The 26,097-nt window shown below is 39.1% G+C and overlaps 2 protein-coding genes across 2 annotated transcripts in view; one reads left to right on the top strand and one right to left on the bottom strand.

Moving 5' to 3' along the window:
* Positions 1 to 211: 211 nt before the first annotated feature.
* LOC139733057 (uncharacterized) lies at positions 212 to 9,683 on the top strand. The gene is made up of 7 exons (XM_071643899.1): positions 212 to 424; positions 3,308 to 3,601; positions 4,669 to 4,846; positions 5,437 to 5,541; positions 7,002 to 7,186; positions 8,007 to 8,250; positions 9,379 to 9,683. Exons 1-7 carry the CDS (start codon positions 212 to 214, stop codon positions 9,681 to 9,683), a joined length of 1,524 nt encoding a protein of 507 aa, XP_071500000.1.
* Positions 9,684 to 11,717: 2,034 nt separating this feature from the next.
* Positions 11,718 to 26,097, bottom strand: part of LOC139733016 (gamma-aminobutyric acid receptor subunit alpha-2-like) — a 109,799-nt gene continuing 95,419 nt past the window's right edge. The window contains exons 4-9 of the mRNA XM_071643860.1: positions 24,324 to 24,547; positions 23,454 to 23,536; positions 17,422 to 17,577; positions 15,974 to 16,126; positions 13,214 to 13,437; positions 11,718 to 12,038 (exon numbers count right to left, since the gene is read on the bottom strand). Coding sequence (XP_071499961.1) covers positions 11,718 to 12,038; positions 13,214 to 13,437; positions 15,974 to 16,126; positions 17,422 to 17,577; positions 23,454 to 23,536; positions 24,324 to 24,547 — 1,161 coding nt within the window. The remainder of the gene's footprint in view (positions 12,039 to 13,213; positions 13,438 to 15,973; positions 16,127 to 17,421; positions 17,578 to 23,453; positions 23,537 to 24,323; positions 24,548 to 26,097) is intronic.

The raw sequence follows: 26,097 nt of genomic DNA, 5'->3' as shown, positions 1-26,097 counted from the left end.
AGTGAGCATTTTACATAATTTACCTTGATACTATACAATCGCTGTTTCACTTTATCCAAATGGTTTTGTTTTTGCAATCAGAGAGTTTGATATTAATGCTACAACCGAACGGCAAAGACAGACAAATAGATTGATTAAACACAACAACTAAAGGGGCCACTGGCAATCAATTCTCATCACACTGAAATAAATCAACACTAACTTCATCAAAATGGAAGACGACGAAACCGCCTTCAACAATGACGACGAAGACATCCGGATTATAATGAATCCGGAGTTGCGAAAGAGGCGGATGGCCGCCGCCGACGACGGACTAGAAATCGGGAGCAAGTTCAAGGATGAGGCGGAAAAGTACCCGTCTGCAGAAGAGGGTCTTGACGAGGAAGGGAGGAGAAGTGGCACGGCCGAGGAGAAGGAAGACAAGGTCCGTATCAATCAATGATTGCCGCAGAGCTTGCAATCGAGGTGTTAGGGAGGGAAGGTTTTGTATACCCATCCTCCGTGTCGCCCAAAAGTTTTGCGCGCGATCGCATTTCTATTTAAGTATGCATTTATTATTGTTATTATTCATTTTCAATCTGTGAAGATGGCTGGATAGCCCATATTCAGCTACACTAAGCTGGTCTTCTGGGGTCCAGTTGAATGTGAGGTCCTAGCCTCATCATTCCTCATTCACAACAAACCGAACAAGCAGCGTGCAGTAGGCCTTCCCGTGTAACACGTATAGTATTTAGTTATATATTTGACAGTAATTGTTAGTGTGTATAGGAACAGGACACGCTCTCAAAAATCAGTAAAAAAAAATGTACTTCTTTAAGTGTAAAATGCTATTAAGGGCGCGGAAACACGCATTAGCCAATATTTAATCCGCAAGATTTCACATTCAGGTACAAAACCTGGCAAACAAAATTATGCACAAAAGGTGTGCGCAAGATGGTTAATTGCTAACTTTTTATGCGATACTATACTTTCCCCCCTTTTTTAATCCCGGGTATTGACAACAAGAAGATCTAAAGAAAATGACTTTAGTTCTGTAACATGTAACCAAAATATTCCACACACGGTTTCAGCATTTCTTCTGAAATTACTTGCATACATGCGAACAAATACAAAAGAACAAATACTTTGCACACTGCATGGGTACCATCTTGGTCGCCTTGAATATCTCGAAACGTCCAGGGAAGTAAACATTGCATCATTCCAGATTCGGATTTAGCACCCTCGAATTATTAAAGGACAAGTTCACCTTCATAGATTATGTGGATTGAGTAAATGCAGCAATATTGATGTACACATCAGCAAGAGTTTGACGAAAATCGGGCAATCCGTTTAAAAGTTATGAATTTTTGAAGTTTCTGCTTAATTACTGCTGGATGAGAGGACTACTACAGCTTGATGTCACTTGTGTACAACGATATAAAGAAAACAATAAAGGAAATTCAACATATTTTCACTTTTCTCGCGTAATAAGAGAACACTTGACTTCCCTCTTTCAGAAGGCAAGGGGGAATGATAATTACCCTTAACATACGTCACTGACGAGTCGAGGAAATGTGCACTTTTTCAAAATGTAAAATTTTGTCAAATTCTCTTTATATTTTCCTTATATCGTGGTACGCATGTAACATCATGCACTACAGTAGCCTAGTCTTCTCATCCAGCAGTAACTGTGCAGACACTTGAAAAATCGTAACTACCATACTATATATTCTACTAATATTGCTGCATTCACTCAATCCACATGTACACGAAGGTGGAAAGCCATCAAAGAACATCACAGATAACAAAACGTATGACTGTTGGAGGAAAATGTACATTGAGTTTTATTATTGACTTGGCGAAGCATGTACATGGAATGTATGAAAATAAAACATTTAATGTAGAATATATCAAACTTAATTAAAGAACGGTGAATAAATGAAAAGTTGGGGCTATCTTTTAGATACTTTGCTTATTTTATCATTATGTTGGTAAGGTTGGTATTGCCGGTATGGTAAGGTAGGGCTGATTAATAAAATAATTGTTTGCTTGCTGCTGTGCTTGTTGGAGTTGCTGTTGCAGGGGCGGTTTTTCTCTCGGGTCCGGTCGGGATTGTAGGGGGTGGTGTTTTTGTGTGTTCCTGGGTGTTGGTAGGGGTGTGATGGTCTTGATGGTGACGGTGGTGTGCGGGTGGGTTGTTTCTGCAGTGATGGGTGTGTCTGTGGGTTGCGTGAGGTGCTTTTGCTGCACGTCCACTCATGGCGACCATCAAGGAGAGTTCCGCCCGACCATCGTTGTTGTTGTTGTTTTAGATTGTGGAGCTCTCTGCCGGGTGGGCAATTTGCTCCAAAAAATATAATTATTCAGATATGCCTGAAATTTAATTATAAAAACCTAAAATACTTTAAATTATTTACAAAAAACCAAATTACATTTATTTTTATATTTACAATAATATATATACATCGGAAGGAAGGGGACAGGGTTCCGGAAATGATGTCATCTGCCTACTCCTGCATCGAGAGAAATGCAGGGTTACGCCGTTCCCGTCGGCAAAGCAGGTATAGGACCCGCCCGCCGACGCCGCCCGACCATCCGGGGGTTGCATCTCTTTTATTAACTCCTGGATGTTCTGCATGAATGACCCCGAGAAGCCTAGTCTTTTCTTGCCAGCCGCTTTTTTTTTTAATCTAGACAGGACAGCGGCAAAATGAATGACCCCAGTAGCCTAGTCTTTTCTTGCCAGCCGCTTTTTTTTTAAATCTAGATAGGACAGCGTCCAAAATAGTACAACCACATTATAATAGGGAATTTGAAAAAGGCTCGCGCGTGAAGATCAAACTCTTTATTGTCCGGATAAAGTGTCCACGATCAGGTAGAACCTAGCCGCATAATAAGGAATTAACCCCTGATCGAAACCACAATCGGAGTTCCATTTATTCGGTATACAATAGGTTGTGAATTTCGATGGCAGTTTCAATACACCTGTGGGCAGATTTTTCCCGTTGCTGAAAAGGAATCTTGACACCAACCATTCTTCCAGTGTGGTCGAGGCTCGAAGTTCAAAAACTGGGGCGGACAATAGATAATTCAAGCCCGGTTTTCTATACGGATTGCGTAAGAATGCCGCCGTTTAGTGTCTCAAGGTTTTCTGCCTGCATTTTACAATTCGCTCCAGGGCAGTCATTAAGGCGCAAAATCAAAATTCAATACATTACCAACACCTTCTCATATGTACACAAACTAGCAAAGTGACTCTCATTACTATCGTATTTTTGTTGATGTTGTTGTTTTGGGGTTTTTTTTTACCATTATTGGTCACACGTAGGAAAAGGGGCGCACGCCACTCCAGCGGTTTCGCGCCATCGCCAACACGGTGAAGCACAACCTAAAGTGGGCCAAGATGTTATCCACCCAAGAGGAAGAGTCCAAGTCTTTCACCATCCGCCAGACCGAGGGCGAGGCAGACAACACCCTCACCTTCGACGTCAGTGCCTTCAAGTCCAACGTCCAGTCGGTGGGATCAAGATCGCTTCCGCACAGGGCCAAGAAGATCATGCGGAAGAACTCGTGGGAGCGGACGCCTGAGGAGCTTAGTTACCTCTTCGGCTTTGTGGACAGGGTACGAGCCTCTACTGGATGGATTTCAATTCTTTTCCTGCTGAATATTTATTTTGATCGAAGCGTCATGTCGGCTCATGTGGTCCCCCCCCCCCCCCATATCTTTAGTCTAATGCTTCGACTCCTTGTTTTTCTTGATTTTGATTACACGTGATTAGTCGCGAGACTTTTGTAGAGCTGAGCATAATTATGATAATAGACTTTGAATTCTTGTTTGTCGTTCGACATCTCGTCATTCAGGACACTTTTGTATCATGGTTAATGAGACTGTGTAAAACAGACATTACTCAACAGATACAAAGAGGAGACAGACGTTTCAATAAAAGCTGTCTTTTTAGTTATGAAAAATATTCATAAAAGCCATCCAGCTTTGAAGTTGATACAGCAGATATAACATCATACAGCAAATAAAAAATCATACCATGCCCTTTTATTCATAACGAATGTAAGCACGGGATGGAACCATTATGAGTTTTAAACACAAGGATTTCAATTGCATTTACATTGTAAACAACCATCTAAGAAAAAATACGGATCAATGTATACGTCTTCGTGTCATACACCATAGTAGTTGAATAAGAATTTTAAATGAAATCATCCGGCACTCTTTTCATGTGTTCATGCAAACCTAACATTGACTAACATTTGATTAGTATACTGGCTGTTTTGTTTCGTTTGCAGATAAGTTTTTACATTCATTTCGAAATAGATATTCACAAACATTACAATATGATATAAAATGACAAAATAATCAAGTGATGAATAACACTGTACACGAATATGGATATTACATTAGGAAACCTTGTTTCACAAGATAGATACAAAATATTGATGTACGCAGACCACGAGATTATTATCAACTGTTGCATCTAAAGGTTATCTTAACTTTCTCCTCTTTGTGATCTATCTAACCACAATTCCACAATTTGAAATTCATCAATTAATGTAAATGCAATTAAACTTTGTGATTCATCAAAGATCTGAACGCAGATTAAAACGTTCACACCTATTTTGCGAATAATTTTCTTCTCAATATACACCTATTTTCTGTATGTTACTATACCATAGCTGAAATGCTTCGACAGATATTCGTCAACGATCAGACACGTGCTCGTGGGCGTGATCTACTACGATACCTTCGAAGAAGGTCGCGTCATCGTGAGGCAGGGCCACCCCGGACTCGCCTTCTATTTCATCCTGTCGGGTTCCGTCATCATCGAAGTCACGGAGACTGATAAACGAACCGGTGAGCGATGCCGAATGTTGTTGCGTCCACCGCATTTCATCTCGGACAGACAATACATAAAATGCCGCAAAGAGTACTTTCTCCTTTCATAAAGAGGATGAGGGGAGGTGGGTCGAGATATACTCTTTGAAAATGTTTGTGTTATGAACTCTGCGCTGCAAAAGATATGTCATCATGATGATCTGTCCAAATGCGCCACGTCATGTCTACAGGCCATGGACATCCACAAACTCAGTGAATCTCAAAGGACCAAATCCTGAGCTGACATTGATGCTGATAATATAAGCATTACTCGTATTGTTTTCTTTTGTTTTGCTTTGTTGGCGTTTTTTTTTTTTTGTCGTCGATGTAATGGGTCTGCTTTCTTCAGACTTGTGAGATATACTGGCCATAAAAATATATGAAGATAAAGAAAAAAAAATGGCCCCCAAAAAGTACAACATTGTCAAGGTAGCTATAATCTTTAATAGATATGCATTTCGATTATGATTATGATTTGGTTATTGTTAACAGTGATACTTTTGTCGTTAGCACATTGTTTTCTTGTTTATTTGTGTATCATTTTGTTTGTTGTTCATTTTCATTTTAAGGAGAAACAAATACCCGGAAGATGGGCGAGACGCACGCTGGGGCAAGTTTTGGCGAGTTGGCCCTCTTACACGGCACGAAAAGAACAGCCACGATTCGATGTAAAGGTAAAGTAATCTTTTTTAATCATTATAATTTAGTTGAGTATTGATTCATGCTCTCTTTTTGTGCCAGTGGTATTAGCCATTGCTCTTTCGGGGAAATCCAGTCCAAAAAAATAAGTTAGTCTGATAAAAAAGAGTAAAATCTTACGAGTTCAATAGTAAAAATTTGACTGAAATGGGATGAAAAATAAGGAAGTTATGAAATTTTGAAGTTTTGCTAATTTATGCAAAACAGTTCTTGTACAGTGGATATGAACATGCAAATGAGTGAGCTGACCATGTCATACCCTCACAATTTTCCATTGATTATGTACAAAAAGTGACGAAAATTCAATGTTTCTGTCATTGAAGTCTGAAACATATGTTATTCGTGGTTGAATAACTTCACAATAGTGATCAGTTAGATATATCAGGATTTGAGCCTCGGGCATAATTGCGTTTGAATGAAAAACTGGAAATTTCAAAATTGAATGTACAAACTACTAGTATATGGCAAGTTGTGTGGGGATGACATGCTCACTTTGCCATTTGCATAATTATTCATATTGACCGTTCAAGAACTGTTTCCTCAAAAATTAGCAAAACTTCAAAATGTCATAACTTCCTTATTTTTCATCCGATTTCGATCAAAATTTAACTCGTAATATTTTACTCTTTCTTATCAGACTAACTTATATTTGGAATGGATTTCCCCTTTAACGTCTTGAAAGAATGGAAAAATTTCTCACTGTGTAGGACCAGGGGTGCAGTCCAGAATCAGATGTAGGACTTATCTCTCTTTCTAATACTAGCTGTTTATAGCTGCCTTTTCTGATAGCCACATTGCTCTCTAAGCCCACTTTGGTATTTCCTCATGGGATAAACATCTTGTTACTTTGACACTCAAGCACATACATACACACGCGCGCACACACACACGCACACACACACACAATCCACACTCATTCACACATAGACACTCACAAACACAGTCACATCAATCACACAAACAGGTTTCCTAGCCTTGGTTACAAGGTTATGCTTTATGTCACCTCAAAAATATTGATTGTTATTAATATTGTTATCATTATTATTATTATTATTATCATTATTATTATTATCATTATCATTATCATTATCATTATCATTAGTAGTAGTAGTAGTTGTAGTAGTAATCATCATTATCATTATTATCGTTATTATTCATTCGGCATTTGCAAGACAATACTAGTGAATGATCAAGCAACAGACAAACAAACAAAACAAGCGTAATTCATGGGTGCAAGATGTCCCTGGTGATCTCGCCTAGGTTGCTGGGTTGGAAAAAGCAATCAAAATCACTATGGCCCTTGGGCTTCTCCAACCAACTTAAGGAAGCACATCTGGGAATAACTAAAACACACACAGAGAACTTAATACAAATACAAAAAAAAAATAAAAAAAGTGATAGATTGATAACGACACCGATATCTCGCTTCTTCTAGAGGACTCGGAATTCCTGCGCATCGACAAACCAGATTTCGACATGGTTCTGCGCAGGAGTTACCAACAGGAGTGGGATTCACGGATGAATGCCCTCCGCTCTATACAGACGTTCAATGATTGGACGGAAGAGGAGCTGCGTTCAACCAATGACAGATCGAAGGTGATCGAATACCAGCCAAACAGTGTGAGTCTCCACCCACTTAACTTCACATGGTCGGGGTTTTTTCCCCCAAAAGTTTAAAGGGGTGATATAGTTTAGGTTGAAATGGAGGAATCAGATTTTTTTTCGAGATAATTAGAAATTATTTATGAAATATTGAAGATCATACAATTCTAAGAAGAGATCAAAGTTAATAAAAATCGGATTTGGAATGGCCGAGATATCAACACACAAAATAAAAACAAAATGGTCCTAATAAACAACCTCTTCGCTTTTGGATGTCTCAGCCATGTAGAAACCAATATCATTCAAATAAACGTTGAATTCCTCTTGGAATTGTATGCTCTTTCATATTTCATATTTATGCGACAAAGTAAAAAAAGTTGGAAACCTGAAGCCCCTTCTCAAACAAGAGTATACCATCCCTTTGGATAGACTCTGGATTTTACACAAGATGAGGGACAATGTTTCTTCTCGCCTTTATTGTTTATACACACTATGTTATGATCACACCGAGGCAACTAGAATGTACCTTGATTTCTGTCGGTAATATAATAGTAAACACCTTTGCCCTGCAAGAAAGACCGGAACCTTTTGAAAGCACATTCATTGAAAAAGAAAATCAAGTCGCCATTCGTATGCTTCAAACAGTAAGCCCCGCCTAAAAAAAACAACTAAAAATAAGTAACAGTGACTAATAGTCACCACCAACGAATATAGAAGGTATGATATTCATACTCTTTGGTCACTACTTACACGCTTTCATCAGGTTGGTAATTGCTTAACTGATGTCATGGATAGATGTACATGGATGTAAAGATGTACCACCACTCTACCTGTTCAGGTGATACTCAGCAATATTGTCGGAGCTCCCGATCATATCTACTTCATTCACTCTGGAGATGTGAAGATTGTTCGCGAAGTCGTGCTGCTCGAGAACCGACTCCCGTTCGGCCGGGTCAAGCTCACCCCTCCACCCCTCACCGATCGCGACGTCGCTCCCGACTTCAAGCCCGAGAAGTACCAGCGACTGGTCCGCAAGCTCCTGCACATCGCCACCATCGGCAAAGGGGACTTCTTTGGCGTAGGTTCGTGAAAGCGACAAGCTGTATCCAGCAGATACGATTATTTTTTATTTGATATTTTCCACATTCTTCTAATTTTGATGGAAACATACAGAACTGATAACAAATCATTGCTGAAACAGATTTTTCATCCTGTCCCAATGAAACGCGTTCCTTTGATTGTGTATCTTTTTCTTTCTTTCTTTCTTTTTTTAGCTGTTGATATAAGAAGGTTCAAAGAAAATGGGAGCAAATAATGACTCTAATGGGAAGTCCAAACGAAGGTGAAGAAAATCCATTTTAGAATTAAAATTATGAGAGTAAAGTGAAATCGGCCGATATAAAATGTATATAGCCATTGACTGAAGGTCACTATCGTATATTTGTTAGAGCGGCCTTAATAGTATGTGGAAAGTTTTGCAATGACCGGGTGCATGGTGGGTGGAATATGGAGGGGGTAACAATCGTTGCTGCTTTTTTTTTTCTTTTTTTTGTGTGTGTGGATATATATATATATATATATATATATATGGATTTTTAATCTAACATCATCTCGCATCCTGGTCGCTGATGAAGAATGCGATGACTAACCTGTTTGGTGTCTTGCTTCTAAAACATGCGCTTAATTTCCTCGCCAGGATATAGCGTTTTAATGCCATTTTAGGTTTTAATCTCATATATATATATATATATATATATAACTTAGTTATGTGATATGCACTTTTGTTTGTTTTAGTTTTTGTTTAACGCTGAAGCTCAATTCTACAAAGTTGGGGTGCTCAAATCGATACAGAACATGAACAAATTCATTGAAATCAAACCCGGCTCCCACTTTTCTGCGGCATGCACATGTGCTAAACTCCAGTATATCATATCAATCATACTTAACATTTAGCTCCTACTGGGATTCATTCATCTTCGTGGATAGGGGTGAGAAGTTGGAGTATCTCGCTCAGTGCTGTGGCAAGACTCAAACCCTAGAATTTCTCGGTTACAAGCGCAGTGCGCAATCCGCAGGGCCGCGACACTACCACTATACAACACCTAAAAAGGCAAGCATTCTCAAACTTATGGTCAGTTGTAATTATATCTTTCTAACTGAAAATTATATTGTTTGTTTTCTTTCTATGGTTTCTTTCCATCTTTCGAAAGGTGAGGACCTGCGCAAGACACACCTCATCGCCATTAACAAGGTGGAGTGCATCCTCGTGTCCAGGGTAGCCTTCATGCGACACCAGCGGGGCAAGTGTCTTGGACCGATGAAGACCGAGGTCGAAGAGCTTTTCCCTACCTACGAGGAGACCTTCTCTAGCTACCTAGTGGACAAGAGATGGCGCGCTTACAAACGCAACCTGGTGAAGGAGTTGGCCAGCAGACGACACATCCCCAACAACACAACCATCGAAGACGTACCCCTCATTTTACGGCGGGAAAACTCTCAATCCACGTCAAAGTAATCTAGAATGATACAGGCAATAGCACCGCGAGCTTCCTCTACTGGTTTCCGTGCAATATAACTTGCTCTATGATTGTACGAAATCATGCTACCAATGTGGACGTCATTTGAGAATTGGCACTTGAAGAAGATTGGAAGAAAGCTACAGACTGACATAATAATTTCAACGAAGGCAATATTTGTCATGGCAAAGCAGACAAAAATCCTTATCTGCTCTGGGTTTGTTACGATCTCATACTAGTTATGAAAACTATAAGAGGTCTACATGGGATTAAATTCGAACTCCATCATGTCAAGCATGATATATGTCCATGAAGTCCAAAGAGTATAACTGATTACGCATTTTTATGTATATAAGATGTGATGAAAGAATTATTCCATTTTTTGTTTTTATCTATTTCTTCGTTTCTTTTTTTTTACGAAACATCATAATGGTACGTCAATCCTTCATATCTACATTCTTTTCATTGATAAAAACCTTTCTCCGGATGAGGCAAGTATCACATTACTCTAAAAATAACGTCTTCAGCAAATGTCCAATTTCATGCGTGGGCTTGATAACAAGAAAAAAAAAATGGAATATACGTAGGTGAATTCGTTGATTCATCAGGTTACAATGTTAGAGGGTTTTTTTTAAGTACGGCTCGACTGCATCCATACTTCTGAACCAATCACATTTTAAATAAAACATAATAAAGAAAATACGTCTTTTCATGACTTCTCCCACTCTGCGTTTCACTGTCTTTTATTACAAATCTTAAAATGGAACATTTATAATATGTGTCGCATATACCGCATGTCACGTGACACGTACAGTCATATTCAATTTACTATTTTGACGCAAACTAAGAATCAAATTAGAGATAATGGGAAGCGAGCATTTCACCTAATCGTTTGCTACACATGCAGGTATACATGCGTGAATTAAAGGAGTAGAATATAAATATTTTGTACAACAACGGGTGTGAGATATATTTGTATATTGTATACTCCTTTAAACATTGCAGCAGATTAAATATCTCGGAAACAAACGAATAGACTCATCTCCACAGCTATCAAAAGTTCATGCTCCCCTTCCCTTGCGAGAACTTGGAAGGGTCGGTAAATATCTGTATTTGGCTGGAGGGATATGGCTGACTGTTGCATTCTTCTAGCATTCTAATATTTATTCTTTGACGAAGCAATCTGAAGTATCGTAGGTACACTATAATTCTTATTATTTAACAGTGGCTTGATGTAATAAATGCATATTATTTAACCCTGATTCAATGCAATAAATACGACGGCATGACATTTTGTACAACAGCTGTCTTCAGTGTAGACTGACTTATGTATACTTTCCATGGAGTCAACGAGCTGACACAGGGAATCCGTGACGCATACAATGCATTATCATGCGGACAACAAATATTCACGAATACAAGTTAACAAGAAAAGGAATTCAGAAATCTCGTCTGTGGTAAATCAAAATGACATCGTAGCAAAACACAGGAATTTTAAGAGCCAGTGCGCCAAACGAAATCATAAGAAGTAGGAAAAACTAATGTGCCGTGGCAAATTGATACACTACAAATATCTTACTAACTCCTATGTGCATGTAGAGCAGCCTGTGTCCACGTATTCCGTCTTGTATACGAACTTATCGAACACAACAGAAAATACCAAACTGTCGTCATTTCCGGGCGTCATTTACAGAAACTGATGATGACAACTGCTTTGATTTATGCACAACAAGTGACGATTCCGACACTATGCACATGAAATAGAAAAATTGAAAAATAATTCGAAGTGATGGAGGAAAGAGTAGACTAGTGAGTGTGTTACAGTGCAGTCCTCACCACCCTTCTGCTTGCTTCACAATACTCGGAACGACAAACCCCAATCCTAGCTAAATAATAGTACAAAGAGTTTTCTACTGAATAGCTATAACACACTTAGTAATCCTATGACTACAATGCCTAGGTGTAACACCAAAGTCGTAACTGGGGATATGATTAATTATACCAAAAATAGCTGCAAAATTAGACACATGGTATTAAAGCAGGAAAATGCACCAATATAGCGCATTCATGAGGATGAAACCTAGAGGAAATGCGATCCTGGAAAATTCATCAATCTTGCTGACACTGTTGAATGGTTTTTGGTCCTTACACCGCCGAAGTCTACTGTTGCGATATTCGGCGTTTCCCGTGATGCAATTCCAGGCGTCGCTGCATAGCGTGGTTTCGTGATCCGAGTATCTCCGATCGTCGTCCGAAGGTGTCCGAGCCACCTTCACCTGGTACCTCGTGAATCCTCGGATGAGCGAGAATCGCTTCTTCTTCTTTCGCATGAGAGTAGCTTCCACTTTTTCAACCTGCTAAGAGAAACGAATGGATCGTGAAGTTCTAGTTAAGCGCCCGTCGACGACACGGCCCCAGTGACAATCTTGACAAGAAGTATAATGATGATATAAGACTTCATTCAACGACACTAAATAATGATTACTATTTTGGTTAGATGGCTCATGTCATGAATTAATGTTACTATGTTGGACCAATGTTGCAAAATAACGGCCGCAAACTTTGCAACAAATAAATAAATAAATAAATAAATAAATAAATAAATAAACAAACAAACGGAACAATCCAACAATTAGAACCTAAGGTGATAGAGGAACTGTATTATGTAAGGATAACAAAAGTATGAGTGATCAATATGATATGTATTGTATAACAGTAGGAGATATCAACGGAAATGAAACGTTTTAATCTAACTCTCATTTTCATAAAACACTTCTTTTTGCCGGTTATCTTGTCAATTCACACAATTTTGTTTGTTTACTTACATCAGGGAACAAAATACCCCATAATAAACAGGCTGTCAATGCGCGTTACTATGACGAAGTTTATAGTATATGAAATTTTTGTTTCTGGTCAATGTACTCAACACTCACTGCATTAGAAGTTTTGAGAAGGAATATCTATTTTTGCAATCATGGTAACTTATCATACGGTACAAAATTACATGCTGTATTGATATGCTGATATTAATGATGTTCATGTTCATGTTGCTACCATCGTCAGGGAAAATGTTACTACATCTTCTATTATTGCTGCTACAACTGCTCCTGCTGCCGTTATTGTTATTATTATTGTTATCATTATTATAGTTATTATCATTATTATTATTGTTGTTATTATTATCATTATTATTATTATTATTATTATTATTATTATTATTATTATTATCATTATTATTATCATTATTATTATTATTATCATTATTATTATTATTATTATTATTATCATTATTATTATTATTATTGTTATTGCAATTACTATATCAATATCATTATCATCATTATCACTATTACTTCTACTAATGCTACTACAGGTGACTTTACTACTACAATATTTTGTTTGCAATGAAATTATGAGCATCCAATATCAAACCATAGCTTACAGTTGGCGCTACATATCAAACCATTGTCCACGTCTGTGAGAAGTAAGTGAGTGTGCAAACCTCGATCTCCATGTGGTCATTGATTACCTGAGCTTGTGCGAGGTCATCCTCCTCGTCGTCAGCCATGCCAGGTAGCATGCCTGTCCGGCGCTTGGTGAAATAGTTGACGGTGGCGAATTCGAGCACTGCGCCCAGCACGAAGACGAAGCAGAGAATGATGAACCAGTCTATGGCCTTGGCGTAGCCGACTTTAGGCAGCACAGCACGGGCACTCCATCCAAGCGTGGTGATCGTGAGCGTGGTCATTGTCCCTGTCGTACGATGGTTGAAATGGGAGCGATCGACAGTGAAAACCAAAACAAGTACAGCATGAGAGGCCTATGCGACACAATAAAGACATGTCTCAGTACTAACATGTACTATTTCCATAAACTTGATCTTAAGAGAGTTCAAATTGTCATTGAGGAGTTCCTGAATCCTTAACAACATTGCAAAATCATCGACGCTCAGTTGTCTTGAATTAAAACTTGAAGAAAAATAATGGTTAAACATTTATTGGACAAAAAATAAGGGATCAAGCTGTGTTGTTGAGCAATACTAGTGAATATTAGTCAGCAAATGGAAAACAAGCATGTATAACAAACAAAACGGAAGAACTCCCCTCCCCCCCCCAAAGAAAAAAACCCACAAACCTACCATCACCACGGAAACATTGAGATTATCATTAGACATATCTACACTGTCGAAAGAATGTAGATAACAAAATGTTGTGTTAATCTGCCATGAAAATAATCAACATCAGCTATTTGGGGGCTTACATATCAATTTTTTCCATGTACATTTATTAGAACTTTAATGGTCCTTGATAATGACAGTAACCTCAAAAAGCCTCTTCTCAGCGTTTGTTGTTAAATCGTCGTTTATTTGGCATTATTCTATCGGTTACCGTCACATCTAATCGTGACGAGAAAAGGAAAAATCGTATATTAACGATGTGTCATACTATCGATTTACTATGTATGTATGTTACATTTTATGCATTATCATTTTTCTTTTTACCTTATGATGTCTTTTTACATAATTATGTATGTATGTTTATGACGGAAATACATAAGAAACAAACAAACTATGCTTTTTTGAAAAGCAGCTTGCTTTATTCGTTATGTTTTTGAATGAATAAACTCACATGTAAATTCTTAAATATTGTAGTCGTATGCTGAAAAAACAAGGTAACAGTTCGATACGCAATGCCCGAGAGAAAAGAAAAGCCACCAAGCCCCCCTCCCCCCAAAAAAAAACAACAACAACAACAAAACAAAACAAAACAGAAAACAAAACAAAAAAAGAACAAAGAAAAAACTGAAATCAATCATCATCTTCGCCAGTGGGTGTCGCAGTCTTCTCTATTGTCTCACTTGCGTCCTTTTCATCCTCCCCTCTTTCTTTACGATTCATCGTTGGTGTGGTTGTTTCTCGCAAGATCAGATTTAATCAACTGAAACTCTATAGTCCGTACAAAAGCTACCTTTTACAGCTCTCAAAAATCAATTCTCATCAGAGGTAGTATTTCTTCTTCTCCTCCTTTTGCGCACTTCGGTCGCACCATTTCTTTTTTTAATCAAATCCCCAAACACCCGAAGTTATAAACAGTGGAGCTCAGGTAAGAATGCAATTGATAAAACTTCCGATTAGCAGTAAAAATAAATAAGAGGGTGGGGAATCAATAACGAATATTCCCTCACTAACCTCCTTTTTTCCATTTTGTGTTCTTAGATTTAAAATAAAAAAGAAGATGAAGGGGGCACAAAAATCTATTCAGATGTCTTTGATGTATGTTTATTTTCGATTATAATGTGTCCAGGTAGTAAATGGTAGCAGTCCCTAAGGGCTTTCTGTCGCGGTGATGCAGCCGGTCGTAGAAAGGCTTCTCACGAAATCAATTTGGCAACCGTCTCCGTGAGAGAAATAAAGATCGTCCGCATCGAGATGTAAAGTCAATACGAATTCTATTTTGTTAAAAAAAAAGTTTCAAACAAAATGAGGTAACTGTAAAGTATAGAAATATAGAGTCATCTATAGCTGTTTGCATAGGCAAAGTATTCTTATTGAAAATGTGAATTTGAGTTCTTCACGACAGACTACTTTCATCTGATATTCTATTTTTGTACGTCTATTTTACTCCTTTTCTTGTGATAGCAATTTCTCTACAGAGTATCTTTATATCACTAATGAAAGTTTGTCGAGATAAATATTGCCTTAACCCTTGATTAAGCTTTTCTGTGCAAGGGACTTTCGACAGTGTGTACAATGCTATGGGGTTCCTGTGCAAATCATCATTCAAATCACACACAGGGTTAAAGGGAACCGAGGATACCATCATGTATGAATATTGTGGCAGATAGCAATATATCGGGGATACTGTGATTTTGAAGAACGTCATAATATGACATCTGCTTTCTTCATGTGGCGAGATTTCAGTACGACATAGAAGTCGAATTTAACACCCGCAATCTATGTGGAGGTAAAAGTTTAAGCCTTTTCCATACCTATGATTGCTTTCATTCCTGGCTTTTGTCTTCCGTTCTTTTTTCCCCCTCCATTCCTCTCTCTGACCCTCCCTCTCTCTCGGTTGTTTTCGTTTATCCAGTACGACTTTTTGATGGAGTTATTGACGAGCTCACTCACGGTCGCGAAGCCTCATTTGGCGAGTTATTGGTGAATGGAATAAAGAACGTAAAGAACGTCACGGTCACCCTAACTCTGCTATTCCAAGATGCCATTGACTGTGGACACGGCGCTTTACTACTAGATTGTCAAATGACAATAATTCGCGCTGATGTCTCTTACCCAGGGCGACACGGGCGGGAGTGGCTTCACGGTTTAGCCAGAAAGACACCCAGGATAGGGCGACAATCATGACACAGGGAAAATAGGTCTGGATGAAGAAGAATCCGATGTGGCGGGCGAGTATGAAGTCCACTGTCAGCATGGTTCGATTTCCTTGAAATAAAGGCAGACACAGAAAAAGAGAATGCCATTAATACGGGGGGGGGGGGAGGGCAAGAGAGAGAGAAGAGTTTGTTTGTTTGTTTGTTTGTTGAAATGCCTCATTCTTGAAGTTCACGATGTCTTTATCTAGATCATCGATTTCATACAATTTTAATTTATTTTTGTCTACGTATTTTTCGTCCTGAACAGCTCAACAGGAACATGGGAAACATAAAACAATGATGATGATTGAACACTACCGGATATTCTCAGTTGGGCCTACAGGACACAACTAAATCTTTCTCGAAGATTGTACAACAAAGTACTCGCACATTACACGAGAAACATGAAATCAAAAGGGCTGCATACTTCCCTTACCAATCTAGACAAAGGAAAAACACAAGAATGAAAAGGAGGCCATTTTGCCACCTTCAATAAGACTTGCATAAGCTTGTTAAACTCATGCTCAGATTTCTTTTGTCCCTGGCTTCCAGGAATTTCAATCAGGTGAGCTTGTCTATTTCGTGCTAAGTGCAAAACAGCGTCCGGTTCAAATGCAAAAAGGACGTAAATACATTGATGTACTGTATCAAAAAGGTAGGACGCCTTCATGGCAAAACACTGACAGAGCCACAAAGAGCAGGTGGTGCTTAGTAACCCAATGTGGACAAGTGATATTCAATCTAGGTTTCTAATTTACTTCGTTCCGTCAGATGAGAAAAACAAATAGAAAGGAAAGTAGACTAAGTCAACAACAGAACACTATGAGGTTTACCTAAAGGAACAGACTAGGGATAAATTCACCTTAATCAGGCGCTTTGGCATGGGGGTGGGGGAGGGTATGAGAATTCGAAAAATTAGTCGTCTTTATTTTTCCCCATTGCTGATACGTGTTGGCTCGATAGATGTCTAACTTATATATTATGATTGTTTGTTTGTTGTCTGATTTTCAGCAGTAAAATTATTTTGTTGAAAAAAAAAGAGGTATGCTGAAGACCGTATGATATGAAAGAATGTTTGCATCAAACTTAGGCCCTTTCCGAAATTGTATGGAATCTCTCAGATAGATCAGCATTGTGATCTCCTACGTTCACTTGTAACAAATCAGACAATCTTAGTACGCAACAACCAGAGGGATAAGCTTTAAAAAGCGTCCGCCAAAAAGGACTGGTCATAGTTCAACTAAGCCAGTTTGAAGACTTTTTAATTCTGCTGTGGGATTGTTTGAACTGCCACTGTCGGAGGGTGAGGCAAGCTGCGGGAAGAGGTCCGAGCTGCCTGCGAGACACTCCACAACCATTCTTTACCGACTGCTTTGGACGTTTTAACCCGATGGTATCCCTTCCAAGTTTGCAGTGTGAACTGGGCTAACCGGAGCTCGTCGGAGACCTCTATGGAGCGTGAGGCGTTGGCATCGGATGGGTACTTCCACACGTACTTGACGTCGTTCTCCGAGTAACTGTCTGGAGGAAAATAGAGAGTGTAGTGTAATGTGATGCACGCAATGAACAGAGAGCCACCTGGCAGATATCGATAGATGTATCAAGGTCAAGCATGGATACATGCATGTGTATGCTTTGCTGCTATCAACAAGTTACTTTTAAAGACAAAATGTTGGGAAATATGTAACTATTGACAGCAATAAAGATGAAGATATTGTATTAAAAAAAAGAATTATTTTGTATGTGTGTTGTATATGTATGTATGTTTTTGTGTGTAAACATACATCCGTATACTTATGCGTTTGTATATGCATCTTCATGAGCGAATGCTAAAAAAAAATGAAGAAAAAAAAGGAGAATAAATCGACATCAAGCAAAGAAACGGAGCACTCGAGAAGAAACCGTAAACTTGGAGTTCGTGTAGGACTACAATCAATGAAAACAATCAAGGGGGAATAGAAGACTATAATTGTAGTCGATCGGGTAGACTGGTTTTCGGCCTTTGGGCCGTTTTCTTCATCATTTCCAAGTCTTTGGGGGAAATACTATTCCCTCTGCAAGGAATGCCTACATCCCAATATAACTCATCATTGGGGTATGGAGTAGGAAGTGGGGCTTCACTGGAGAATTGATCAAGAGGTAAGAGTAGGAGAAAATCTGAGAATGGAAGCGATTATAGTGGGAGAAAATCTGACGAGGTAGACAGAGCAGGATAGAGGGAACAGAAGGAATGAGGGAGAAACATATAGCAGAGAGAGGGAGAAACATATAGCAGAGAGAGGGTGAAACATATAGCAGAGAGAGGGTGAAACATATAGCAGGGAGAGAGAAAAATACCGCAGAGAGAGGGAGAAACATATAGGAGAGAGAGGGAGAAACATATTTAGCAGAGAGAGGGGGAACATATAACAGAGAGAGGGGGAAACATATAACAGAGAGAGGGGAAACATATAGCAGAGAGAGGGGGAAACATATAGCAGAGAGAGGGGGAAACATATAGCAGAGAGAGGGGGAAACATATAGCAGAGAGAGAGGGAGAAACATATAGTAGGAGAGGGAGAAACATATAGCAGAGAGAGGGTGAAACATACAGCAGAGAGAGGGAGAAACATATAGCAGAGGGAGGGTGAAACATATAGCAGAGAGAGGGTGAAACATATAGTAGAGAGAGGGAGAGAGGGGCAGAGATAGAGACGGCAGAGAGAGAAGGGGGGGGGGAGTGAACTTTTCTTCATCTGAAACTAGGGCTAAGGTTATTGGTACCATAGTTCCAGGCAGGACACGATGATAGGTTTGAGAAGATCACCCTTGTCATAATGCAATCCAAAGTACGTGTTGATTGATTGGCCAAGAGATGGGAGATAATGGGAATGAGGTGGCGTCGCAGGAGTGGGCAGGATGTCCTGCCGCATCACTCGTCCATCTACTTCAACATGCGAGCTCTTTTCCCTCTCCCTGTTTCTTATACTCTACCGACTCCAATCTCCATTGGATAAACACATTTACCGTAGTCTTTGTGTGTTGGCATTTCATAGCATGATAATCGTTATTATAGTATTATCATGTTTAATCATTATGACTTGTGATTTTCATCAAAATTCAAACATATGGACTATCAGTCTTCTTCTTCAACCTGCTTTTCTGGTTCAAGTAACATTGATTGTACCTTGATGTACTCCCTCTAGCTCTCCCGCTTTCTCCTTATTCCCCCCCCCCCCTCTTATCATTTGCATTTTTGGAAACGGTGCATAGAATATGCATATCAATATTGTTCGCAGTAAGGCACGGGTTGAATGGGATAAGATATGAATTTGAAAACGTTAAGGAGACACAAAGTTGTGTCCCTAACGCACAGTGTCTCCTTAATTTGTTAACCATATAACCATATTAATTGTCTCCTTTAGGTGTCATCCAAAGAAAGAACTATAGAAATCATGTATATGCTGACAGATAGTTATGTGTATTGTTTGTTTGTTTGTTGTTGTTGTTGTTGTTGTTGTTGTGGTTGTTGTTGTTGTTGTTTAGGTAGAAACGTTGATTTAGATTTAGATGCACTATTATGGTCGAAAAGCTTCATGCTGCTCGCGGGTGTTATTCGGAATCTACACATTCGCAGCTGAACCCCCTTTCCTCCATGTTCTGCTACGAATGATTGAAATTGGTCAGCGGCCATGAACGTTCGACGAACTATCAAAAAATACGGCCGTCAATCTGGTAGTGGGTCAACCCCTAACGATGCAATCTCTTGCGTCCAATTGGCTGATTGTGGAGCCAGTATAAAGAAGACACTCTTTTTATCACAGAAATCGAGGGCGTTGCACTACTTTTCTTGCTGATTGTAGAAGCTGTGTCTCCGCGAGGCTTGATGTACTGGCATTTCATTCTGTTCTCATTTTCCTTGTGCACATGACCTCATTCAGGTACACGCCGATCAGTGATTAAAGATACCAAATTTAATGATAGAATTGCCCCCAAACGGTAGAATTGCCCCAGTTGTTTTTTTCTAACTCACAAGATTTTGCAATTTCCGCAGTTTTGGTGGCATAAGGGCAAGTGGAAATGTTTTCTTTTTAAATGTCCTGCAAATCACTGCTAGTTTTGATAGGGAGAACTTATGTTTTTCTTTACCTCATATACCACTGACTGGACCAGTTTGAAAGAAATCCTCCTCCCAGCGTAACCATGGTAACCGTTATCATGCCATGATTGACATTTGCAGAGGACAGCTCTTTCCCGCTGCAGAGAACTCCAATTACGACATGAAGGAGGTTGATGAGAGAGACTAGACCAAGTCTCATTCTTCTCTATGAACCTTTTTTCTTCTCCTTCTCTTTATATCCTTTTTTAAGGAGGGGGGGTTCTGTGTGTATTTTCCTATCATTTCCTTCATCATTATTCCCGATTCTATGAGGGGTGGATATGTGAAAATAGTAGGCTTGACATACAACATTCGTCACGCAGTCAGCTAAGGACTATTTAAAGTTACAGCACTGAAGTACAGTGGGTGCAAAGACCCATGGCAACGATTTCTAAAAGACAAAACCTGCGATGTGTTAACAATGTCGTTTTATCGCAGATGACCAGCTATAGTGGAAGCGGGAATTCCTGATGGTGAATGTGAGCGTACAACTTCCTAGGTGGTGAACAACCTGTATTCTGTTGGCCTTTTCTTTTTAGATATGACTATTCGGAAAAGACGACTATAGCAGTGTAACTCATTTGTTGTTGTTTTTTATTATTTTCTTTCTTTCTTTTTCTTTTGGTTCAAACTTTTTTTCGCAGAATCCGGCAAATCAAGGCAAAGATCTCAAGACCATCACAAAGAAAGAATCTTTTACCTTTCAAAATGTAAAGTTGGTTGCCAAGGTTATACGTTCATATCTGAGACTTGTAAAATATGGGAGACACAAAAATAGTAAAATGGAATTGGAAATATGAATGAAAGAAAAATGAATCCGCAAAAGCTTATCTCCCCCAAACTGAAACCAATATAGAATATTGAGTGACTTGATACTCTCAACGGTAGGCCAAATGGCAACAACAATCAGAGATGGGGAATATTGTGGAAAAGTACAGTGGTATGCGAGTGGGAAAGGATGAAATATAGGAATATAAGAGTATATATATGAAAATATACCAAGGAAGGAAAAGGCATGAGACAGATAAAAACAGAATTACTTAAAGTAGCAGGTGAAGAAAGAGATATTTTGAGAGTGAGTATATAAGGGAAAAATGAGATATATGAAGAAAGATATAGAGACAGAAAGGAAGAGAAAGAGAGAGGGGAGAGGAGGGAGTCTTTATAGAGAAAGAAGGAGATAGGAGGAGAGAGATAGGACGGAGAGAAGAAGTATTAGAGAAAGCGGAGAGTGCAGGGAAGTTATAGCATGAGAGTGGGAAAAGAGAAAGGACAGACACACATAATATAAGCGAGAGAGACATAGACAAATTGAGAGAGTAAGAAATAAAAGGAGGAAGAGAGAGAGAGAGAGAGGGGAGCGATAGGGAGAGAGAGGAAGAGAGATAGAGAGGGAGAGGAGACACCGTTGTGCGTCACTTTCTATTTATTTTGGAAGGCAATCCCGCGCTTTTTGCGAGAATTGAACGCGGCCATCTGTACTGTTTTGGGTTTCTGTCATGCCCTTAACAAAATGACCAGTCAGGGATAGTAGCGCACTGTTCTCTTATGTGTCACCCCATTTTCATTCCATACCCCCCCCCCACCTCCCCAGGAAGTAAATGAAAAAATCGTTTCAGTACCAAGCCTATGACGTTCTATCACGTGACATAATACTTGACACGAAGTCGAAAAAGGAGAGAGAAAAATTTAGAACACTGAATTTCAAACAGTGTGTGCCATAAAGAACAAAAAAAGATGGCATTGAAGATCTCAACGTTGTTTTATTTCATCTTTGTATTCTTACCGATGAGAGATTTCTTCCATGAAAAATAACAGGTAATTGGTTGACGCAATTTCATATTTTGTGTGAATGTCAAGAAAAATTGAGCAAGTTACGTTACTTCAACGCTGCAGACAAGAGATCAAAAAGAGCCTTGAAAAAACAGCACATTGCCTGAAGACTGGCGGAAAAAGAATAAATGAATCCTGGCATACTTCAATTCGCATTCTCATTTATCGGTCAACGTAAGAAGAACGAAAGAAAGTGGTATAGTGATGTTGTAGACGTCCTAGCGAAAAACGCTTATGAAACAGAATCAAGGCCAAACAACAACAGTAAAAAACAACATTACAAACTACTGGTTGGGATTGCATAGAATTTTGTCAGTGAGTAAGTAAACCAAAAATGTCCTTCAGGGTAGTTCTTTCTTTGATAACATTAATGTACGTTGAGTGCATTTGTATCAGGGTATGAAGTGGAGAATTATGTATACTGCTTTATACTGCTTTAGGGGATTTATGTGTGCATGTGGAAAGATCTGTTTCAACAAATCTGATGTGTCTGCATCTTGCGACTGCATTAAAGGGATGGATAGTTTTGGTTGAGATGGGGCTTCAGACTTCCAACTTTTTTTGAGAGAGATAATGAGCAAACCTCTTCTTTGCTCTTTCATATTTCATGACTGGTTTCTAATCGTCTCGAAAATAATTAGAATCGGAATCTCCCATCTCAACCAAAACTATACGTACCATCCCTTTAACGTCTGTCTCCCTCTCTCTCTGTGGAACGCATCAGATGGTGCGTACATGGTATATGCGCGTGTGCTCTCCGTTCCTCGCAGTCTGTCTGTCTGACTGTCTGTCTGTCTATCACACACATACATACACACACATACACACACACATTATTTCTGTGATCTCTGTTGCTCACGATTACAAGTGCTGTACAAGAAATGCAAACATTCAAGCCGTTGCTTCCGAGAAGCTTAGTGTCATAGAATAAATTCATCGTGCATGATTATACGGTTCCCATCTGTAAGACGGGTTTATACTGCAAGGGTTACTGTCAGCACATTACCATGAACATATTATTCTTTCCTATTTACGGCTAAGTATTGTTTTACAAGACTTTCCATACTAATACACCGCGGTAATCTATTTAGACATCAAGAAATAGTGGCCTCAAATCCTGCCATATTTAATTATTCTTCAAAACAGCAAAGGCAATTCTCCATCTTCTCCATTACGTAATAAGACAATATACTGTTACACCCTCTATGGTCGATACTCGGATAAATCATTATTGTCATCATTTTCGTCATCAGCGCCATCACGCGGTTGTGGCATTAAAGAAGAAGAAACGGAAACAAAACCCGTAGGAAAGGAAATAGATGTAAATGTGACCGTAAGGAAAAAAGCAGACATAGAGCAATTTTGTTCCCTATCATTGCCTATGCATGTCCTCTGTCTGTTTGTTTGTTTGTGTTTTTGTACTTACTACTGCCGAAAGAGAGAGGGCAGACTTGCTTGTCCATGGGGTACTTCCGTAGATCCATCAAACACTGCGCCACCACCGTCAGCCTGTGAAAAGACGAATGCAGTAGATTACCTCCCTATAATTTCATAAGCAACAGAAAATTAAAGTCAAATTATTTGTAAATTGTACCAAATTGTCTGTCTTTGTAATTCATGTATTCTCTACTTATCTATACCCATTCTTCTATTTATCTAGCTATCCATTGATTCATCTCTCATTCTATATATTGATCTATCTATCCATCCATCTATCTATCTATCGATCTGTTGATCTATCTTCTCACTTTCTATCTATCTACCTACTACGTGTGAACACATGCGGAATCAGTGATAATTATAAACTATCTATGTATGCTTCTACTTCTATTCCTGACCAGAGTAGACCTTGCTTTGTTAATGTAAGTGTGATGTAGATTTGTGTGTATGATTCTTTTCGTTTATTACCATATTGTGTGTGACTTTTTGTCCTCCCTATTCATGTTATTTACTTCTATTGCCCCTTACTGTAAGTGCAACTAACTGCAATATTCATTAGACAAAAATATATCACATTCACAAATCAAAATTCACAACTGTTACAAATTCCACTGACTCCAGATCGGGGGGGGGGGGGGGAGGTGAGGGGATGAGAATAATAACCTTCTTAAAATCATACAGAACAGCTGTGATACCAATTATTCCAGTAATTTTTAATTTACGCGTGACTTCATGCAGGAGCCACATTGAGGTATTACCACTTTTATTGCGGATTAATTTTCATTAATTTTCACTTAAGACGACGCTTTGGTTCTAGAAATCAAACGGTCGGTTTGTCTCCCGCCCGTGACGTCACCTTGACGTGTAGAGAATGTCGCCATTGGGTGACACCCTGAACATTCGATTGGGTGTGGTCACGCTATGTTTGATGGACCGCTTGCCGTTGAAGAAATAAGTGTCTGGATACCAGATACTCTCCAACATCACCGTGTTGAGGCGGAGCTCGTCAAACGTCGTCACGTTGAACTTCAACCTTGGGTCGTTCCAGCGCTGCCGAAAGAACATATCGATGTTGTACTCCTGCACGAGAGATAGATAAAATTGATAGATAGGTAGAAATATAGATAAATAGATAGATAGATAGATAGATAGATAGATAGATAGATAGATAGATAGATAGATAGATAGATAGAAAGACAGATAGAAAGAAAGAAAGATAGATAGATAGATAGACAGATAGATAGATAGATGAATAGATAGATAGATAGAGTGATAGACAAAGAGAGAGAGAAAGAGAAGATATAAAATGAGACATATTGCTTCAATGAATTTCCTTTTCAAGCCTCGAACAATAACCCCCATCTCATCAGTCTGATCTGAAAATGTATCTAGAATACCTCATGTCTCCTTGAGAATGTCAATATGAAGTTCATGTCCATTCTTACCAGGTGTCCTTTGATTGAATTACATGTTTTAAACATGCGTATCTTTCAGACCCTTTCAAAAAGCACTTGATAGAAAGTCAAATTCATGAAGTAAAAAAGTTTCATCTTTACCGGAGAACAAGCTCTGTCGAATCGCCACTGTCTGCTATTTGCTATCTAGACACCATCTTGGAAATTATAAGGGAATTGCGGGCGATTGCACCCCAGTGAGCAAAGACATTCTAAAAGACATCTCCCAAAAGACATTTTCATCGTAGGTTATTCATTAAAGTGAAGGCTCGGGAGGATTTCCCTGACTTGAATCTCTATACATAATGATTTTCCACAGGAACTTGTTACACTTTAAACTGATCTTTCTGCACATGCCCTTTTCTCTCAAGAAACGAAGTACGCACATCAGTGATGGACAGTGAGTCAAACGTCCCAATCAAAGAAAGACTTTATGTCTGAAGCATTTCCTGTCTATTTCCCATCTCCCCCCGTCTTTCATTTTTTCCTCCCTAATGAGCAGAGACTATCATCTCCCTGGGTTGTAAACACGGTTATATTTAGTCAGGGCGATGAAAATCACGGGTTGTCGACGTTGCCAGCGCCAGGCAACAGTACTGCAGAGACTTGCCTTGATGCCTATCCCAACGGTCAACGGTCGAGTTGCCCTTCGGTCATTTTCCCGCTCGTGTGCACGGGTGTGTAATAATGAAACACGCTAGAGCATGACCGATGCCCAAGGCTCTGAGGGAAATATCAGGATTTTGGCATGATATTGTTATCGGAATACTTCTAATATATCTCAATTTAGAGCTGTCTGTTAGCTACCTTATATCAATGCCTCTTTCTCCTCTCTATCTCCTTCACTTACCCTTTCTCTCCTCCTTTGCCTTTTTCATCTTCTTCTTCTCCTCCTCTTTCTTCTTCTTATTCATCTTCTTCTTCCTCTTTTCATCTTAATGTCATCATTTTCTCCCTTGTGCCTCCTCTGTCTTCTTTCTTTCTCTCGCTGTATTTATCTGTCAGTCCTGTTTCATTATCTCTCTCTCTCCACCCCATCTATCATTCCCATCCCTCTCCTCCAAAGGCCATTTCTCGATGGCACGATTTAGGCTAGATTTAAAAAGAGACCAAGGTTTTGAACCATCCCTGCACCCCGCTTAGTTAAGAAATCTGCTGTTTAACGTCATATGTTAT

Source organism: Diadema antillarum, unplaced genomic scaffold, assembly GCF_040938485.1.
Source record: "Diadema antillarum isolate AM-2024a unplaced genomic scaffold, OU_Dant_1.0 seq00000460_RagTag, whole genome shotgun sequence".
Classification (NCBI taxonomy): Eukaryota; Metazoa; Echinodermata; class Echinoidea; order Diadematoida; family Diadematidae; genus Diadema; species Diadema antillarum.
The sequence above is the reverse complement of the archived record's forward strand: the minus strand, read 5'-3'. Positions and strand labels throughout refer to the sequence as shown.